The 21691-nt window shown below is 45.2% G+C and overlaps 1 protein-coding gene across 1 annotated transcript; it reads right to left on the bottom strand.

The window, feature by feature from the left end:
• Window positions 1-259: 259 nt before the first annotated feature.
• On the bottom strand, window positions 260-20821 carry gak (cyclin G associated kinase). Its single transcript, XM_052068894.1, has 29 exons — window positions 20433-20821; window positions 19103-19164; window positions 18932-18991; window positions 18729-18843; window positions 17516-17658; window positions 17050-17175; window positions 15313-15402; window positions 14457-14592; window positions 14264-14376; window positions 12390-12510; window positions 11873-11990; window positions 10126-10175; window positions 9877-10025; window positions 9542-9664; window positions 9335-9468; window positions 8529-8723; window positions 7845-7962; window positions 7219-7298; window positions 6883-7076; window positions 6614-6781; window positions 6172-6338; window positions 5658-5862; window positions 5190-5366; window positions 4974-5111; window positions 4799-4885; window positions 4151-4411; window positions 3905-4053; window positions 2786-2962; window positions 260-2071 (listed from the first exon to the last, which is right to left on the bottom strand). The coding sequence occupies exons 1-29, from the start codon at window positions 20572-20574 to the stop codon at window positions 1970-1972; spliced, it is 3900 nt and encodes a 1299-aa protein (XP_051924854.1). The 5' UTR covers window positions 20575-20821; the 3' UTR covers window positions 260-1969.
• Between the last annotated feature and the right edge of the window lie 870 nt (window positions 20822-21691).

Below are 21691 nucleotides of genomic sequence, written 5' to 3'. Positions count from 1 at the left end.
ATATTATACATCAATTCAGTTTTTCCTCACATCGTTCACAGTTTACTAAATCAGGAGCTGTACTTGGATGTTTTTAAGTACTTGAGAACAGTAACGCACACAGTTCAAATTCATGTCATGTGGTAGCTGACCAAATGTTGTCATTGCATCATTATTAGCTTCAGACAGCAACAGAAGTGCAGTCTGTTAGCTAATTAGTGGAAAAGCAAGTAACATACCTGAAAGTGTGGTCAGTCAATACGTTAAAAAAAAAAACACCTTATTTCCCTCAGAACATTTAATCATTTTTTTCTACATTCACTTTTTAGACAGTGTAATGATGTTTTCCATCCATATGATTATACTGTCAACTCAATTAGAAAATATAAACAAAGAAAACAAGTAAAAAAAAAAAGAGGATGTATCACAACAAGGATATATATATATTTATGTATTTGTAAAAAGCACATTCTTATTAATAAGCTCTGGAATGGAATCAAAGAGGTCCCCCACACACCCTCTAAAACATTATCATATGAAAATCTAACGGGTTTTTTTTTCAATTCATATTGTTTTTAATCAGCCATGAATAGAATGTCATAATAATACTAATAATAAATAATAAAGTGATTGGATTGGCCCATGAGGTAAAAATGTGAACTAAAACAAAGTCAATTAACAACAGTGTGTGATGTTATTCTTAGGAAAAAGCACGCACGCCTGCGTACACACACACACACGCACCCACGCACACACACGGCACTCAAATGTCATCTTCACGAAGCCACTTGATGGATGTATTGTATTTATAATAATTCCACCCACAATGTACCCACGTGAAATATGCTAATCGATCACGTGCCCTGTTCTAGTTGATGGACGTCAATCCAAAAACATCAGCCTCGCTTGTTCAAATATTAGCAAGCGCTGCCAACATGCGCGAGCTCCCGTCCGACATGTAGCATGTGTGGTTAGGATTACGCTTGGCTACCATGCCAACTTCACTCGGTCATTGTCGGGAGGTTAGCGTCAGAGCAAAGTATTAGCCCAAACTCAATGCTTTGCCGGACTAGCCTGACTGTTTGGGTGCATGTGTTTGGGGAATTATCTCAGCGTGAAGCTAACTGACACGCTCCCATCAAAATGAGCTACTTCATAGTCGGACTGAGTCGAGTTAGCGACATAGCATAGCATGAGGCTAACCGACCACTCTGCCACATTATTAAAAAAAAAACCCCGATTGTTGGGGTGCACGATGTCAGTGAGTTAGCATAGCATGATGCTAACTGCATGTACACTTTCCTTTGTGTGTCACATTGTCGGAGGGCATATGGTGAGCTGCGTAACATGAAACTAACCGACTGCTCTCCCCCCATCGTCACGAGCTGGATTGCTGGGGTGTCAGTAGTTAGCAGTAGCACAGCATGGAGATAAATGAATGCTCTCCACCCTCCATCTTTAAGAGCCTTATTGTTAGCCACATAGCATAGCACGAGTGGACGACTATATTAAATAAAAGAGCACTTTTGTTTGTGTGGTTGATGTTTTTTGTTTTTTTTGTCAGAAATTAGCGCAAAGCTAAGAAGTAAGCGGCAGACGCATAATCACATTGTTTTTGGCAGCCAATTTGTACAGTTGTCTGCAACACTGACACAGCAGATGTTAGCATTTTAGCATGTAGCCTTTTTTGTTTGCAAAAGTCATTGTGATTTTTCAGCATTCGGGGAATTCCTCAATCTCGTCCCGATTTTCACTCCTCGAATGTTTGAAGTGAGTCAAGAGTGTTGGTTTTTTTTTTCCTTGCGAGGACATGGAGAGATAGCAAAGGGAGTGAAAGAGGGACACCTCCCAGAGTCTGTGCAAGACCTCTGAACCCCGCAAAAACAGAAGGCCCAATGTGGGCTCAGTCTCGTCCAATCAGGCTCCATGTTTGTTCAAACGCAGTCCACATCCGGACCGTCACTTTGTGTCATTTTTGTTGTTTTCCCTCCTAAAATAGCGCTTTGGATCCCTGGTTCTCAAATTCTGACCAGGCGTCGTTCAGCTCCATGAAGATCATCTTAGCGTAATCCTCGTAAGGTTTGCCCGTTGCCTGAAGGGGACGCCGGGAGTCAAAAACAGCGAGGAAGGGCAAAGGTGGGGGGGAAAAAAAAAACGAACGAATGAGTGCTTATCATTCAATTAAACCACAAATAATCAATTATCAAATGACCTTATGTTGATCTCAATGAGTCGATCTTATCGAATTAAAAATGACACCATTTTATGTGCACTTATAAAGTGAACGACCTAATGTCAAACACTATCAATTCTTCATTCCTCAGCTTCAAGCTAGCTAATACAACCTCAGAGTGACAAGTGCATTGGGGCACACAGTCGGCAAAGTACCATAGCATGATGCTAACAACAAGAACTTCAGTGTCTGGGATTAGCATCATGTTACGCAATCATGCACGTGCAGACTCTCCATTCCGAGTCGCATTTTACTTCCTGAAATGAATTGAAATGCATTTAATCTTTTCGGGGTCACCTTAAGAAACGGCAATTGTTTTGTTTTTTTTTGGTTACATGTTTTTAATAACTAAGAAAATGACACTCATTACTAATGTGTCTTGTCCATGCTCCTTGCCCGTGTCTTCATTTGCTATTTGTGTGTTGGACTATTTATGTCATCCTATAAACGGCTGAAAGTGCATCTGCGACTCTCCTTGCCCGTATGTAAGGGCCAAGTGCCCCGATTAAGTTGGGGCTATCCCAAGTCCAGGTAGCACCGTATGTCTGTAGATGCAGTGTGTCCAAAGCGCACCTTATCTGGATGGACCACGAGGACAGCCTTCCTGTAGAATTTCTTCACCTGGTCCGGCGTGACCAGGTCGGCCATGCCCACCGGCCTCCAGCGGGTCTCGCCTTCCCACAGCACCGTGTGCAATGTGGATAGCAGCGCACGGATGTTCCTCTCCTTGCCCTCGATCCAGTCTAAGATCTAATGGGCGGGAGGACAAAATGTCGTTTGAAAGCACGCGGCCGGGTCGAGGAGCTCACCAAGAGAACTATAAAAGTTTCAAGCTACAATACAGATTAGAAATATTCATTCATTCATTCATTCATCTTCCTAACCGCTTGATCCTCACTAGGGTCCCGGGGGGTGCTGGAGCCTATCCCTGCTGTCTCCGGGCAGTAGGCGGGGGACACCCTGAATCGGTTGCCAGCCAATCGCAGGGCACACAGAAGCAAACAACCATCCACGCTCACACTCACACCTAGGGACAATTTAGAGTGTTCAATCAGCCTGCCACGCATATTTTTGGAATGTGGGAGGAAACCGCAGCACCCGGAGAAAACCCACGCAAGCCCGGGGAGAACATGCAAACTCCACACAGGGAGGCCGGAGCTGGAATCGAACCCGGTACCTCTGCACTGTGAAGCCCACGTGCTAACCACTGGACTACCGGGCCGCCCGATTAGAAATATATTTTTCCACATTTTCCAAAGTGGAGTTTTGCAGCCATGGTGAGGAACTCGTGTTATTGTAGCGCCCCAGAATTTTTTTTTTAAATTAACTTGCTTTCTTTTTCATATCTCAGTGTTACCAATGGTCTTGCCCCCTTTTTGACCAAAAGTCATTTGTGGCATAGTGGGAGGGAATGAGTCCGCCCTTACAAAATGTTGAAACTCATCGACTGCCAAATTAATTTCTAACTTTCTTAAATAATCAGCAGTGGAACACGGGCTTGGTTCATCATAAAGACTGGTTTCTGACTAAATTAGGAAACAAAAAAGAAGCTGTTTGTGCAAATAGAAGTGCAAAGCAGAGCAGAGAGTTTGACACCATTTTTGGGGTGACACCTCGAACTATGAATCAAGAAAAAGCAGATCGGAAAATGCCTTTTGGTGACAAAATCTAAACCTTCACGGGAGCGCATACCTGCAGTTTAAGGGGATCCATTTCCTTTGTGATCTCCTGCCTTCTCATTTCCGCAATGGTCCTGGGCCCTTTTTTATCCGTCTTGGAAGAAAAGCCCTGAGTTGACAGCAGGTCCCCAAAGTCGTCCTCCGTGACCTTGGGCTTCGGGCCTGCGTCGTGACAACACAAGGAGAGAGAGAAAAAAAAAAAACATTTTCAGCCAACGTTCGCGGCACACACACACAAGCCACGACGGCGGGGAAATACCGAATCCCGGAGCCCGAACGCCCCTTTCCTCGCGACCTCCGATAACGCTGGGGAAGTTGAAGTTATAATTGGGCTTGCCGGCGGACGGAGGGGCCGCCGACGCTTTGGGTGCAGACCCGGATCCGGACTTCCAGGGTTTGTTGTGGCCCTTGGGGGCTTTGCCGCCTTGCCAGGATGCCGGCGGGCCTTGAGGCTTCGCCGAAGACGAAGAGGAGGACGGTGCAGCCTTGGTAGGCCCGGGGAAGTTATTGGTGGTCGAATCTGGAAGCAACCAGTTGGAGCACTTCAGCTTCATTCGAAAAGTGCAACTGTGCCGTGTCAGCTCACGTGTCCTACTTTGATTCAGTTTGAGCATTTTCATTGTACGGAATGTAACGAAGTGTTTTGTACGGCGGTAAAATCGGAAGGCATCGCATTGTGGAGTGAATCGTGCCGCACCATCAATCTGGAGAATCAAATTGCAGCGGAATCGGAGTGACTTCGATTGTTTTGTAATTGACGTGCAGCCGACTGTGTAGAAGTGCTGCCAATCGGAATTGAAGCGAATCGTGTATGATTATCCAAGTACATTGTATGATATCGTAATTGGCGTGAACTGTATCATAGCACATCATCGATATTAAACGAAAATGACAGGTGCATATTTACTCTGTAAATTGGAGCCGAGGTTGCCCAAATCGGCGAAGGGATCGAAGGTCTGAGACTTGGTCTTGTTCACGGATGACATACTTGAAGCTGCGAACACACAAAGGTGACGGCTCACCAATAAACAAACAAACATGATGTATTATAACGCATTCCAAGTACGTAGGCTGACTCTCACCGGCGCTGACGTAGGCGGGCCTGCTGGCAGTGGCGCTCATGCCCGCCGACGTGCTCGCCGCCCAGCTGTCCCACCCGCCCAGGAGGTCCGGGTGACTGGCGGACGACGTCATCTTCGGAGCGCTGTTTACCAACTTATCTGACGGCAAAGTACAAATATGAATACGTCCACACGAGGGTCAGAATGTCGGAGGGCGAAGGAAGGGCCGGGACTCACTGAGGTCAAAGAGGCTGGCGTTGGAAGTCGGAGCCGCTTTGCTCGGCGCCAAACTCTCGGAACCCATCATCAGGTCCCCGAACAGGTCGGGGCCGGAGGCCTGCCGGGACGAGCCCACGCTGGAGCCCACCCCTGAGCTGGAGCCCATCCCGAACGGGTCAAACGGATCGCTCATGGCTGCCCCCCACCCCCCAAAAAAAAGCACAGCACGTCCTGCATATTTACGGTCTATGTCAAACGTGATCACATTCAATGACACTAAAGTTTGTGACAGAAGACCCCCTTCGGTCTTTCTTCCTGACGCAATATGATGATTGGCCAGCGGATCAAACGGCCGCAGTAAGCGCCGACTGCTGGTGAGGAAGGACTTCCTCCATGTTTTCCAAATTGACTAGCTTTCAAACATCACAAAAACCTTAATTCCCCCCCCAAAAAATTCACCCCAACCCTTCTCAAAAAGTCGCTTACGCTTGGAGCCGCCGAAGAACAGGTCCTCCTGGGTCGCTGCCGTCTGTCCAGCAGGTGGCGCAAACAGGTCGTTGAGTAGGTCGCCGTGGCTGGCCGAGGCCTTCAGGCCAGCGGAGGAGCTCGTCGGCGCTTGGGGCTCCGAGTTCAGCCCTAAGAGATCCGCTGTGTCTTCAGCTGGAGAGTCCTCGGCGGTGGGAGTCGGAGTCTGTGGGGGAGGCGGGGGCTGAGTGAAACTCTTCATTGCTATGTTAGCTTCTCATGCTTCTCACGTGCAGTTGCCAATTCGTTAGTTAATGTTGGCTGCAATGCAACCGTCGACCACTTGATGGCGGCACACGGTTTAGTTTGAATCCTGCTTTAGGGTTGAAAGCGAAGCGGGCAATAAATGTACATGCATTTTTTTTTGGGGGGGGGGGGGGGTTGATTCGGATCTTGTGAGACTGTTGTGCAGTGTGAAGGTGTAAACTGCTACTTTAGCTTCTCCCCGGCTAGCCACACGCTATCATCGGCGTACCTGGAAGTCGGCATCGAAGAGCGGCTCGCTGTTGTCCCGCGACAAAGGCCCGCCGCTGGGGGCCGAGTACGAGCAGGACTCTCCTTCAGACTGGTCGCTGAGGTCTTCCTGCTCATTCGAGGAGCCTCCCGCTTGTATGCCTGCCGCATCCTGTGGCCCGCCGACGTCTGAACAGAAAAAAAGAGGGCCCATGGAATTCATGTGTACGGTTCTTGAAAGGACCACTATGGATCGGGTTCTATTCAAAGTGAAGATTGGGAATTTTGGAAATATTCCAAATTCATCTGTGAATTTATGCAAATGCATTGGGAATAAGCAGCCACCCATGCAAAATTGCTAGCTTTCTTCTTTGCTAGCCTCCGCAGAATCCGACAAATTGCTCTAAAATGGCTGCGCTCCCAGAATTTCGCAGTCCCAGGAAGCACATGGAATGAACTCCTACCTTCCCAATCCAGCGTCTGGAAGAAGTTGTTGGCGTTGGTGTCGCTGTTCACGGGAGATTCCGTTTCCGAGGCGGTTGAGCTTTCCGACGTTTGCGCGGGTTGCTGCGGCTGCGAATTGGAGTCATAGAACGCCGAGGATCCCGGCTGGCGGGGCAGTTCTGGCTTACCTACAGATCGTAAAAAAATGGACGAACGCTTTCTATATTACTCCCCTTTCAAACATTTGATTTTTTCATTGCTGCCAAAGCATGCAAGTCGTGCCATCTACCAAACTTGCTGAGGATCTCCTGCTGCTCATCGCGAGACGAAAAGAGGATCTTAGGGTTGAGGCCCTTGGTTTGGAAACTGTCCCATGGCAGAGTCTTGGCGCTGGGCCGGTCCCGGGGCTCCACCTCAATGTCCAGGTTGACCTGGAACAAGTCCGGATATTTCTCCTGGATGTCGCAGGCGTCCAGGTCGTACCTGCCGGAAAAGAATGTCATCGGGGGAGATCTTCGGGACCGAGTCTTGCCACTGTGACTAATTTAAGTGTATTGGTTGGTCACTGGAGCGCCTCATTTCAAGTCAACATAGGAGAGCGCATTCTTGAACGTTGAAAACCTACTTGGCAAACTTCACGGTGGTGGCATTTCTGGGGACAAAGCCTGTGTGGAACTGGATCTGAAACATTTTCATGGACGCCATCTGAAATGGCAAACGCAGCAAAAGCAGAGAAATCAATGTTTGATGAATGTCAACATTCTTTGGAACGGGCGGCCCGGTAGTCCAGTGGTTAGCATGTCGGCTTCACAGTGCAGAGGTACCGGGTTCGATTCCAGCTCCGGCCTCCCTGTGTGGAGTTTGCATGTTCTCCCCGGGCCTGCATGGGTTTTCTCCGGGTGCTCCGGTTTCCTCCCACATTCCAAAAATATGCGTGGCAGGCTGATTGAACACTCTAAATTGTCCCTAGGTGTGAGTGTGAGCGTGGATGGTTGTTCGTCTATGTGTGCCCTGCGATTGGCTGGCAACCGGTTAAGGGTGTCCCCCGCCTACTGCCCGGAGACGGCTGGGATAGGCTCCAGCACCCCCCGCGACCCTAGTGAGGATCAAGCGGTACGGAAGATGAATGAATGAATGAATGAACATTCTTTGGAAATTCAACCCCCGCACGTTTCGATGAGGAACAAGTGTAGTGTGCATCATCGTGTGGAGGGGGAAAAAAAAGTCCTTGGCAGAGGTGCTCATTTAGACCTTGGCCTGCAGACGACCTCCCAGCGTGGACCTGGCGTGGTAGATCACCACCAGCACATCTCCTTGGACGGTCACGTTGAGAGCAATCTCCGCTCTTCCGTCCTCCATCTTAAAATCCCTACAAACAAGAGCACAAAGCCAAGGACACCAAAAGGTTTGCCTTTAAAACTGTCTTTCCAGGAAAGCTTGAGGTTTCAAAAGTTGCTTTAAAAAGTTTCAATGTCATGACAGCGTTTTTGGGGAGCGGCACTGAAGCCTAAAACTATGAACCAAATATTTAGATCATTCCACATTTTGTATCCATACTATGCTTGCAATTGCAAGCACTTAATCATTTGTATTACAACAAACCGCATCAGATTTATTACAATCAACAAATGTTTTGGTTTTAGAGGTTAGGCTTACGCTAAATTGATATGATGGACAGTTTATTCTTCTACTTCTACTCAAAGTCGTTCACCGACGGCGCAAACGCAAGTTGGCAAGTCATCAAATAGATGACAACAACGCTTCACGGCGTCATACGACACATCCATCCACATTCATCAATTGCTTATCCTAAATAGCGCATGGACAAACTGCTGCAAACACACCCACGCACGCATGCCGGCATAAAGACGAGGCCTTTGAATGAGTGTGTTTTGCATCTTTCCATGATCAAAAACGAAACAAAAAAAAACATACTTCATCCGGTCGTACTCCTGCGAGGTTGTGAGGACCCTCTCGTCGCCGACGTAGATCTCACAGAAAGGGCGACAGCCGTTGCGCTGCTTGTTAAACAGCGGCACTGGCGTCATGGTGATGGCGCGGATGACCACCGGCTTGCAGTGTGGCATGATGGGCTCCTCTGCCATCATGTCACACATGTACTCAATGTACCTACAAAACCCAAGAAAAAAATATTCATTCATTCATTCATCTTCCGTACCGCTTGATCCTCACTAGGGTCGCGGGGGGTGCTGGAGCCTATCCCTGCTGTCTTCGGGCAGTAGGCGGGGGACACCCTGAATCGGTTGCCAGCCAATCGCAGGGCACACATAGACAAACAGCCATCCACGCTCACACTCACACCTAGGGACAATTTTTAGAGTGTTCAATCAGCCTGCCATGCATATTTTTGGAATGTGGGAGGAAACCGGAGCACCCGGAGAAAACCCACGCAGGCCCGGGGGGAACATGCAAACTCCACACAGGGAGGCCGGAGCTGGAATCGAACCCGGTACCTCTGCACTGTGAAGCCCACGTGCTAACCACTGTACTACCGGGCTTTTTTATATATATATATATATATATATATATAGCGATTTTTTTGTTTGAATAGCGTCACGCGATCAAGTTTCTTCAAAAACACCATACAAAAAAACAAAAACAAACAAAAAAAAAGTGCGGTTTTGGACAGTACTGCGAGCTGCAAGAATGTTATCGTATCAGGACACGCCTCCATGTGAAGGTCATTACGTGTGAATGAAAACATCGGGCGGTGTTAGCACCTCTTGTGAGATGGGGCGATGCCGGGCGGGCATCTTTTCATGGAGAACATGTAGACCGCCGCTTCGGCCGTGGTGAAGAGGCGGCAGAAGCACAGGAAGGAGCAAACGGCCACAGCGGACGCCGCCCTGCCATCCTGCATCCGAAACGGACAACATGAAGCCACACGTACAAACAACAAGGCCCCCCCCCACTTCTGCTTCCCTTACCAGGCAGTGCACCACGCAGACGTTCCTCTGGTCCTGCTTGAGCCACTGGTGCATGTTCTTGCACACGCTGTAAAGACTGCGCAGGTTGGGAGAACGTCGCACCTGCCAGTTGCATTCGGAAACCTAGCACGGAAAAAGACTCGAGTGGATTTCTAGAGCACTCGAAAAGAACCGCCGCTGTATTCAAGGTGCTGTATGCGGAGCAAAAATAATCCATACAACAACAAATTAATAACAGGGACAATAGAAAGCACCAAAACAGTCCAAGTAAAAATCAAGTCTCATGTCGAGTTAAAAGGCAAAGAATAAAAAGTTTTAAAGTCGGCCATTCCTACCCGGTTGTGGAAGCGGGATGGCCTATAGGAGCGTCTGGAGAGGTTATAGACGGCGTAGTGTCCCGGGTGCCGCGAATCCAGAAAGAGGCGCACGTCCTCGATATTGTTCTTTATCGCCGACTCCACCCCTTCCGCCGGGTACGACATGACTATACGCACACACACAAAAAAAAAACCACACTCAAATGTTCTATCTTCGCATATGAAAAAGGGAATCAAACGGTGAACGGTTGAGGCCCAGATGCTGACCTGCTATTCTGGAGGTAATGTAGGATATATCCAGGTCACCTTTGGCGTAGCTGCAACAGAAATCGCAGGGTTGGAGAAGTGAAAAAAAAAGGTGGGGAGAAGACTTTGAAAAAAAAATCCAGTAAATTGGTTCAGGAAATACATTTCCCGAGGTTGGCAGCTCTGTGAGTGTGTTACGGTCGAAAATGTCGCTGCAGTTACCGTTCATGCAGCCCCAAGATTCAATGTTGGCCCCACCAGTTTAACCGGTGCAAAAAAAAATTAAAAAAAATGATCTCAAGCCCCAAAACAGCTCAATATTGCCTTGATGGAATAATTTCAACCAGGACAGAAGCGTTGTTGTGTTTAATCAAAGTCATGCTAAAAAGTTTGAACAAGCTTCCATATAATCCGCTAAGATAATTGATCAGGAGCAGATGACGCTGGTTAGGACACCGTTTAGTTAGCAATCATTCATGCATTGACACACTTTGCTTCTTAGTCTTGAAAGGAGACACATTATGCCGTTTCAATTGAGAATCGAGTCGACACCCGCTCTTCACAAAAAAATAAAATAAATAAAAAGCAAATGCTTGACACTCATTCTCTGATTGCAATGATTTGATATTCTTCCTGAAAAAAAAATGAAATAAAATACACAAGCGGGGGATTCAGCCAAAAGGAGTTCAAAAGGGCCTAGTGCACAAAAGCACAGCTGTGATCATTGAAGTGCGAAATCAATACCAAACCATCTTTTGTGGAAAACGCATTAGCGGTTTCTCTTCTTCCCAGGGAAGGACAACCGTCCTCCTTCCTTTGAGTAAAATATGCAAGAGCAACAGTTCATCTTCTTTTGACAGGAAGTTCAAGATTAATGGTTCGCCTGTATAGTGCCCAAAAAAATTTGAAAACGGGTAGCGTCACACTTGCTTGTTCCAAGTGTTGCAGTGTTTGCAGAAGGCAAAGCCGATGGCACGGTTTACTAATTTGTGTATCCAACAGCATTTCCTCACTTTGGGTTTTGAAATAATAGCGCAAGTTCGATCGCGCAGCTTTCCATAATATGTCCACTTGAACTGATTGGCAGATGCTCGATTGAAAACAAGCTTTTTAAAATGTAGAGTCTGGCGCCGCGGCGTATGCGATTGAGCGAGTGGGAATTCAAAAGCCAGGTGATGTTAGCACGAATTAGCAGTTATTTTGCAGACGGTACAAACGTAGCGGAGCTGAACTCAATCTAAATCAAACACAAAAACTACAGGAGCTTGGCCGAGGCTCAAAGTTTACCTTGGGTTGCTAGGAGATGGAGACATAGTGAGGGATCGGACACAGAGGAGAAAAAAAAAACACAACAAATAAACAGAATGACCAAAACAAATACAGAGGGTGGCAACAATGGATATGAGACCCTTCTATCATGTATCCTCATTTGCCATTTAATTGTATTAAATGTCCATAATATTTCCAAAATTCCTCAGCTTAGTTTCCCTTGGAAAATTCACCGAAAGCACCAGTTCATTTATTGGAAATGCTCCATCTATTTGGAACCCCGGTCCCGTTCAAATGAGTCACAATGCAATTACGGTCAAAATATGATGAACGGAATGATTTTAAGCGATGGGGGAGACATCAGCGACATTCACGTCATGTCAGTTGACGTACAGGGAGACTTGTATTCGGAAAAGCATCGTAAAAATCTGATGCTTTACATTAGGAGTGAGGAAAAACGGACGAGACTGCTTATTATCTGAGACAAGCGGCATCTTACCTGGCTACGGACTGGATGACCTTGGAAGAGGTATCCTTGATGTTGGTGAGGATGCGCTCCGTTCCTCCCTTGAGGATGTCCAGGAAGCCGCTGCCCGACTGGTCAGGATCGTAGATGCCTTTAGAATACAACAACATGGGCAAAATATCAAATGAATCTTTTTTTTTTTTTGTTGCTCATACGGAAATTGATGTTTGGTTTTACCTTCCAAATAAATTGCTATTTTTGGGTTAAATACATAGCATTCTATTGGAATGTATTTTATGACTGTAATAAATCCATTTACGTCAATAGTTTTATTTTTAATAAATTAAATGCAATTAAAAATATTTTGCAAATGACTTGTTCTGGCGCAAAACCTGACGAGCGCAATTGAAACGAAAATGGAGCCACGCCTTCTAGCAGACTTCCTGTCATTATCAATATCAGCCTTCATTTGGGAACATAGAAACATGTTTAAAATATGGCGCTTAGTGCGAACATAGACCCCCCCCCCCCAAAAAAAAGCCTTGCTCACCTGCATTGTTGTGTTGCATCTGCGAGGGTGCCGCCGCCGCCGCCGCCGCCGCCGTCGTCGTGGTCATCGTTGTTGCCGCCAAAGCCCCGTTACTTCCAAACCCTCCGTTCTGCTCCAGAAGCTGCAGACATTTGTATCCGTCATACACAGGACGCCAGCAGTAGTACGCGGTCAGCATCATGCCCTTCCAAAAGTTGATCAACTTGAAAGAAAATCTCAACCCGCGGAATCTACTCCCTTTTACTCCCGCTCATCCCCGTGGTCGGATGGACGTCTGAGGAGTAAGTTCAGCAGGAGGCGGAGAACAATAATCTTCTTACAGCCAGCAGGGAAACCCCTTCTTACCGCTAATCAGATTAGCCTTCTTTCCCTGGAGATATACTCGCCGCCCTTACTATGGAGGGGTGATGCGTGGGGGCAAGCAGTGCTTCTCAAACTGGTGCTTCTGAGTCTTAGCTTGGGCAGTCAGCAGCACAAAGCGGTGCCTTGAGATGCGAGTTCACCCCATTGAGCAAATTTTCAACATTCGGGCTGTCATTTCCATCCTTTTTTTTTTCTCGCTTGGACTTTGACGTCTACCCTCAAACGCAACATAAAACAAAGAAAATGACTCATCTCAACTCAACTGTATTTATAGAGCACCTTCAGACAGCCACCGCTGCATACAAAGTGCTGTACATGTATTTAAAACGACAACATAGCTTTGCTTCAGATGCATCTGCTTAGCTTGATGCTACCAAACAATGCAAAACACCATCGGCGGGCTAAAGGATAGCATTGGTGATGCCTTCCGTCAGCTGATATTGGAACACAAACTGTCGAGCAACACACAGGTGAATGGTCTTTCACTTGTATAGCGCTTTTCCACCTATTAAAGCACTCAAAGAGCTTCTCAGCGATTTTAAATTCACCTACTGATGACGTAGCATCAGCAGGAACTGGGGGTTCAGTATCTTGCTCAAGGACAATTCGACATGGTCACAGGGCCAGGGATAGAACCGACAACCTCTGGGTTGGGAGACAACCAGTCAGAGCCATGCCGCGCCGCATGTATACACACAGGCATAGATTGTTTATCCTCTATGTAGAACCAAAAAGAAAAACTAATGGCCAATGTGCTCATTTTTAAAGATGTAAATACGGGCTCTCCATTTTGTTGACTTTCAGTGATCACGGGAACCCCAGCACTAAAGTTTATTAATTTACTTTTGACGGCGATCTATCAATGGTATAAGCAGATGAGCGTGGATAAAATGGCTCCAAAATGTCAGGTTTCTGATCCAGCAATCGGCTTAAAATAAACAACTTTGGTGGAGGATTTGCTCACCAGTGGCACGATTTGGGATCAGGATTGCGACTTAACTGCTAAATGTGAGGCACCATGCCCTTAAGGATGGGGGGGTTCAAGTGGTGATTTGCTTTCATTTCAGTCTATCCGGCAGCCGGGTCAATCATCCTTCCATGTCGCTGACAAATGACTCCGCTAGCAAGCACAGCAACCAGATGACGAAATGAATGAATGCGCAACCCCTCCAAGCCCCGCAAAATACAGCGGGTAAATCTTTCTTTTGGCATTTTCATGGACTTTTGTCCCATTGTGGGAGTGAACCTGGCTTCCTGGCTAACTGCTAGCGCAAGACTGGCGCACGCAGAAATGGACTCGCTGGAGTCCACGCAGAAGCTCAAAGCTCACGTAGTACGATTGTAAGGAACTGAATGCAGACGACCCACGAGTGGATGATAAAAAGTCGGCCAGAGCGATTATAAATCACAGCTGTTAAAGGAGCCACTTGGAGACTGCCCTGCACCCCGATTGTAAAAAATAGTGTCTGGCCGTCATGAACAGAACAGAGAACCCCAAAAGGTGACATTACCTCTGTGATGGGAGACTTTGGGTTGACGTTTCGCGCCGCCGCAATTTCCTGAAGCTGGTTGACCACCTCTGTGATGGACAGCCGCTCCGTTGGGTTCACCTTCAACATGGAGCCTGTAAATATAGAAGGGTGAAGCCCACAATACGGCCACGTATTCCCGAGTATCGATTCCAGCCAGGTGCGTCGCGCTTACAAATGAGATTGTGGTAGACCGTGTACTTGGTGTCGTTTTGCGGGATGGAGTACTTCCCGTTGACGATCTGCAGCTTGGCGCCTTCCTCGAACGGGTGCTGCTTGAAACACAACAGGTAGAGGATGCAGCCCAGGGCCTGCGCGGGACAAGACAAATTAGGGATGGATGGATTTTGAAGCTTGCGACATGTCATGTGACTGGCCATGATAGCTTTTAGCTTAGTTAGCATCCTTCTGTTGCCCACCTCCTCCAGAAGGATGCTAACTAAGCTAAAAGCTATGATGGCTTTTATGATGGCTATGATGCTAACTAGCTTTTAGCTTAGTTAGCATCCTTCTGTTGCCCACCTCCTCCAGAAGGATGCTAACTAAGCTAAAAGCTATGATGGCCAGTCCCTCCCACCCCCTCCAGCCCGCCCTGACAGCACTTGGTAGCTCCTTCAGCCAGAGACTGTTACACCCGCGCTGCAAGAAGGAGAGATACCGACGCTCGTTTCTACCAACTGCTGTCAGGCTGCTGAATAAAAATAACAACAATAATAATAATAATTGAATGATGTGAAAAACAATTGTAAATAGCACTGCGCTTTGTATTTATATTGCACTTAATTGAATGGTGTTTGTTTGTTCTTTCTTATTTTTACCCACATTCTTGCTGCTGGAGGCTGTAAATTTCCCCAGTGTGGGACGAATAAAGGATATCTTATCTTATCTTATCTTATGTTGAGGGCTGGCTCTGTGGACATGGTGCTGCTCCGTCAAGCAAGTGAAATACGGGTATCCGTCCAAACAGTGGCTTCGGCTAGTGTTTGGCTGAGCTAATTTGACGCAATTAATTTCAAAACGGCAGTTCTGACCCAAATGTCTTGCTTTTCATTGATGGGGTAGTTGGAGTACAGGTCGATCATTTCCGGAGTCCGGTATGCTGGAGTGGTGTTCCTTGTAATCTTTAAATCGAGAGACACAGACACACAGAAAAACACAGCAAGAGGTTTGTAAGAATTTCGTCTCAGCGAGCGTCGGGGTCTTCTCTTTTGTCTCCATAAACTACATGTGGGGGGACCTTGGATGTGCCATATGTAAAAACATCACCATCATGGCCCCCTTCCAATCAACAGAGTGGATTGGGACAATGCTAACAGTAGGTAGTGACACGTAGCAAAAATGCCAACATGGAAAGAGGAAGCACTGAATTAGCTCAACACTTGAATGGTTTAAATTGATTGAGAAATATGGCGGGAGGAACGAGACCGAAAATGGTCTCTGATAAATAACAACAGTAAAAAGTTGGAACAAATTTGGGAAATGTGACGACTTGAAATGTGAGAAATAGTTTTGCAGGTGGAAGTTTGAATGGTCTGAATCGAATAAGAAATGTGGAAGGATGAGCTTCATTTAGAACATTTCTCAATTGATTGGGAAAGTGTAATTGCAGTGTTGTTATTTTGAATGCTCGATGCGCCCACAATACCGGTTTTAAGAGGGGCAAATGAGAAGCGCAAATGCGATGGTGCAATAAAAGCACCATTATATACGGTACACGCAGATGGCCGCGATTAGCGTGACTGATTTGCGCGGTAGCAAGTCGACAAACAATCTTGGGGGGGGGCGCATCTCAATGGAGGCCAAAGCCGGAGAAAACATCCTGGACTGCCAGCTAGATTATTCAATCAAAAGCGTCTGGTGTTTGTCAATGTCATTTCTCCTGCGGAGGCAGTAATGAAGGGGCGGGGCTTAATGGTCATTTAATGGGAGTTTAAGCCGCTAATGACCTTATCAGGTCATTTTGTTTAGATTTTCAAAACTTTAAATTGATCGAGTTTTTTTGTTACAACTTTTATTTTAATTGTAAAAGTTTGAATATCAATAACAAATTCAATCAATCACATAAACACATTTTTTGCAATGTTGCATGAACTCAAGTTCCCGTGAACATATTAATTGTTAGTAGGTAGCCAGAATGTTATATCACAAAATAGATTTGAAGTTGATCATTCCAATAATTACATTTCCTGTGTATAATTACCCTTTACAATATAAATTTCCCCATTGTGGGACAAATAAAGGATATCTTATCTTATCTTAAAAATTATTTACAAAAAATATTTAGCAAAACGACAATAAAGGACAGATCATGCAGCCATGCATGGATTGAATTAAATTTGATCACAAGTTCGATGAATAAAACATATTTTATGACATCAATACTTATTCATTAATCATATTTTAAGTAATTAAAATGAAGTACAATAAACTGCATTAGAGCATGATAAAATATGAAGTACATATTTACTTACATGGATTTTTTAAAAAAACAATTATATATGTCATTCTGAATAAAATAAAAATGAAAAACAAAATAGTCACAATATGTGCATGAAATGTATTAACAATTTAAGGCTGGATTAATTTTTTTTTATACATTGCCGCCCCACCCCCACCCCAATCCAGCATTGCTGCCTTTTTCTGTTAGCTTCAGCTTGATCCGGGCTGCCGCTTTGCCCTTTGTCTCACAATGCGTTTTTAGTTTTTGTTTTTATTCACATCATCCTCAAAACACAAGTGTCAATTGATTGAATTGCGAGCGCACGTACCTCGTCCTCCACCATGGACCTCTTCTGTGCTGACCAGCTGTAATCGGGGTAATGCGCCACGCTGGTGGCGCTGCCAAAGTCACACAGTTTGATGGTGCCTTGGTTACTAATCAGCAGGTTCTCAATCTGCAAGCGAAGAGATAGCAGCACAGCGCCCGGCTTAAAACTTCCGCCGGCTGCACGTCGACAATTGCGTACGTGTACTGCAAGGCTGTCAAAATGAAGTGAATGACTGCATTGGGCAAATCTTACGACTGCTTATGTACATGTGATGTCTTTGGGTTTTCGCAGTCATTAAAATAAATATTATGGAGGCATTGTGAATCCAATTTTGAGGAAGAAAAATGTATTGAATTGGGGCTGTCACTCCCAAATAATCGGATACCATGAACACAATCAATAAATGAATCTGTATTTCAATAAACAATATCAAATGTGCAGAAATGATGTGGTTCTTGTGGCCCACCTTGAGGTCTCTGTGTATAACGTGGGGCTTCTGTTTGTGCAGGTGCTGCACGGCGCGGCACGTCTGGTAGAAAACCTTCAGCACCGTGTCGCAGGAGACGGGGGCGCGCTGCTCCACCCGCCGCATGAAATCCACCAGCTGGCCTGAGGGCGAGAGGAAACATTTGCGGGGTCCACATCGTCCTTGCCGCGTTTTGTGTCTGTGTCATGTATGCAAAGCAGCGACACGCAAATGACTGACTGTATGTGGCATGTACTACCCCCTACAGGACTGAAGTGGAAAAGCGCCATTCTGTGGTTCCTTGACTTCAAAATTCAAACTAAACTTTTTTGCTTTGACTTGCAAGAAATTTGAATTTTGTTTATTTATTTGAATCCAAGTGCTAAACACAAACACTTTTTTTTCCCATCACAAGCAGCACTTTGTGAACATTTTTTGGAAATGATTGCCACTCTCAGCTGAAGTTTTTTGTCAACAAAGACAATGACGCGTTTTGTATTCAAAACTATCATCAAGCCTTCGGATATCCGCCAGCTTAATGCTAACGTGCGACACAAAAATGCCATAGACAGGCTCACGGATTCATCATCGATGTTGCGTTGGTTGTAGCAACATTTTAAACAGAAATGGCGCAGCAACACATGTAGAAAGTGAATTCTTTTTTTAAAACTTTTTGGCACATTACAATAAGACAAAGACATTCAAACAACCATGAAAAACAATCAATAGTTGCTGATTTTCTGTGTTGCTTATTTAAATATGAATCGATCAAACGATTTGCCTGTAATTCAGATCTTTGTTGTTTTAACTGGTAGGAGAGTAAAAAAAAATGTTTTTCATTCATTCTACATTTTTTAATTGACTGTCTGATAAACTGGTTACCAAAATATTACTCCGCTAAATATCAGCCTAAAAAATATCCATGTATCGATCGAGCCCTAAACATGACGGCATCTTAAGGAGCCGTTGTGGCTATCTTCTCTGTGTATGTATGCGATACTGCCCCCAGGCGGCCAAGGCCCGCACATAAGAAGGAGCACAACGTGGGCGGCGCAACAGATCGATGGTGTTACCATTCAATTCAACCAGGAAGGAAAAGCTGTAGTAAAACGCCCGAGTGAGCAAACAGGAAGTGGGTGAAGGTTCAGCCACCATCGAGTCAACCACAAAGTCACGACTCAGCGCTAAATACGTGTCGCAGCCATGAATTTACCTTTGCAGAGTTCAGTGAGGATGAGGAACTCGGCCTGACCCGTGTCCGACTCCTCCTTGCCGATCGAGGCGGCAGAGCAAAACTGGACCACGTTGGGATGTCCCGACAGCTTTTTCTGCAAAGACGTTGTGAGCAGGAAAGTTTTTGAACAAAATATATGAAAAATTCCTATTTTCAAAATTCGGTAGCAGGGTGTTGCCTACCATGAAGCAAACCTCCTGGATTATTTCCTTGTTCTTCTCATCCTCGTTAGACAAAAGTCGCTGGAGCAGAACCAAAAAGCAGAATTTAATGTGCGGCGCTCACAAGGTATAAAAACGGAGTAAGTAAAAATGAAATGATGGAAGGCTTGTATTCAACAAGTTTCCCCTGACCTTGAGAGCGTAGTCTTTGCCACTGCTGATGTCTTGGGCTTCGTAGACAAAGGCGAAGCCACCTGAGGGAAAACACATTGTTCACCATTCTTCCCACCTTCTTCTTACCGATTGCGTCAACTCCCTTGCCTTGGTTTTATTTCTTATCAGCATGTTGTCATGTTACTTTATTTCTTTTCATTATCGTTCATTTTCTGACATGTTGTAGAGCAAACCAGTAAGTGGATCACCATTAATATTTGTTTGTGCATCTCATGCGCAGTCAATTTGAAATAGTGTCTTGTATTTGGATGGAGGGATGGAAATTTCAACAGGTTTTTAAAAAATGTGATGAGTGAATTAATCGACATAATCAATACATTCATAATTTTTTCTAAAATTGGTGTTAGCTGCAACCCTAGTGCTGATTGTGACTCAATTATTCTTTGGCTTACATCTTATAGTCACTCAGTTGGATTTATCGCATTTTTAAAACATGTTCTCCACCCTCTGATTTTAAGCCCCCACCCCAAAATACCGCTTTGTTGCTTTAGTTCTTATTACTCAATGTTTGTCCTTCTTTCTCGCTGATGACTTATTTTCCTCCCTGCACTACTGCTGGTTATTTGGTTCTCTCCACTTCTTTATTACTTTATCTCTGACTGTTACTTCTTTGTGTTTATCTAGCCAAGGGATGGACAACTTCAAAGCCCCCGGTGTGGGGGGGGGGGTGTCCATCAGCTCTACTGTTGGCATAGGACCACACACACTTCGTAACAGCAGCCGTATGCCCGCGGGATGCCAGTTGCCCCTCCCTGACCTAGCCGATAAAGGTCTTCTTCACAGATGACATGTCCATTCTTTGGACCTTTGACGGCATCCTCAAAAAAGTTTATAATTGGATATAGATATAAATAGTGACAAAGCCCAACTTTTATCTACACAATTCAACACAGTTACTTGGCACACAAATTTCACGAGATGGTGTCCAAAGTAACTCTTGTTCTGACCCAAGTACCAACATGTTGAATCGTTACGTTGTGCATCGAAAAACAGGTGAATTCGCGAATACCGAGGCGTGAATACAACTTCACTTTGCAGACAGCTTAATCTTCCTGTAAAATCATCATCATCATCACCATCATTCATCATCGTCATCATGAGTTCCAGGTGCCCTTTTTGAAAACATAGCAGAAATTCGTTTAGCGATAAATATAAATTTTGATAAATATAACTGTCATTGACAATTGTCATTGTCAACTGGATAAATGTTAGCAAGTTAGCTTCCCAACTGCTAGTTAGCGCAATTCCACAGTGACTGTCACTAAACATGAACCTGTCGCCCTTTTACCTTCCGCAATCACCCGCTTGATCCGTAGTTTCATGTCGCCCAGCTCAACCATCTGTCCCACAAAGTCGTTCTGGTCCCGGCTCGCCGCTCCGACCGAGCCGGGCCCGGCGAGGAAATCCAACGCCGATTGGAACAGCGACATTTTTTGTCCAATTTGTTTTTCAGTCTGATTCGTTTCCTTCTTTGAAGGCGCACCAAAATGCCGGCCGGGGATGGCTGGGGGTTGGGGGGGCGTTGGTGACGGGGGTCCGAGCAGACTTGTTTGTAGTTCTCTTAGAAGAGTTGAAAACCAGCTGACATTTTCTTCCGATTGTCGAAATGACGACGAAGGCCGTAGCCATCACTTCATTCTCGCTCGACCTTATTTCCGGGATGGCTGGTGACGACACAGCACGAGTTGATCACGTGAGAAGGTCCGGCGTTGACTTCCGGGACAAACTGAACGTCACGATCATGTTTGTAGAAGAAAAAAAAACTGCATATTATTTTTTTCTTTAATTCCCCAAGAGTTTTGTTTTTATTAAAATGTAAATTAATCTTTTCTTGTAACGTGTAAGTGTACGTGTGGTAAGTAACGTTAAAAATATATAAATATGAATAAACATGAACATTCGACGTGTTTTCTGACCAATAAAGCTCTTGCAGATTCACTTTTGCATATTGAATTGAATTGAATTGAATACAACTTTATTGTGCTGTACGTATGTGTAACATTTCTTCCCTTTCAACATAAAACAAGACAAGAGGAGCCGCTGCGGGTGTCCGCGCCGCCATCAAAAGAAAAGTTAACAAAAAAAAGACAAAATAAGCCAAGACAACACATGAGACACAGACAATCGTGCAATCTTAACCACTTTCCTGCATACACTTTGTTATCTGAAGCAGTTATAGATGAAACAGGAACGAATCAAAGTGTCCTTTTCATCAGTGGATCAAAAACGTCATGCTGCAATGTGTACACGTCTGCTACAAGCTAAGCTTGAAAGCAACAAGAATATATTTTTTCAAATATATGTATATATGTTTTTTGTTGTTTTACGTTTGCCTCGTAAAAAAAGAACATTAATGCTGTATTCGATGAAAGTGGGAAATCTAAGTTTTCCCACTCAGATTGTCCCAGTTCAAAGCGTGGAAACACCAAAGATGGCTGATTCTGATCAATTTTTGTTGTTCTGGTTCATCACAGCACATTTTGATACCAGCAAACATCTTCATAATTTCTAATACTTTTACAACTAAAGGCATATGTTTTTTGACAG

Source organism: Hippocampus zosterae, chromosome 6, assembly GCF_025434085.1.
Source record: "Hippocampus zosterae strain Florida chromosome 6, ASM2543408v3, whole genome shotgun sequence".
NCBI classification, from domain to species: Eukaryota; Metazoa; Chordata; class Actinopteri; order Syngnathiformes; family Syngnathidae; genus Hippocampus; species Hippocampus zosterae.
The sequence above is the reverse complement of the archived record's forward strand: the minus strand, read 5'-3'. Positions and strand labels throughout refer to the sequence as shown.

Excerpts from the sequence above, each read along its gene's own strand:
- gak (XM_052068894.1), bottom strand. The coding sequence starts at position 20,574 with ATGTCGCTGTTCCAATCGGCGTTGGATTTCCTCGCCGGGCCCGGCTCG. Across the intron at positions 17,659-18,728 it reads CCTCACTGAACTCTGCAAAG|GCCAGCTGGTGGATTTCATG; the intron begins GTAAATTCATGG and ends TCTCGCCCTCAG. Across the intron at positions 4,054-4,150 it reads CGTTCGGGCTCCGGGATTCG|GCCCGAAGCCCAAGGTCACG; the intron begins GTATTTCCCCGC and ends GTCACGACGCAG.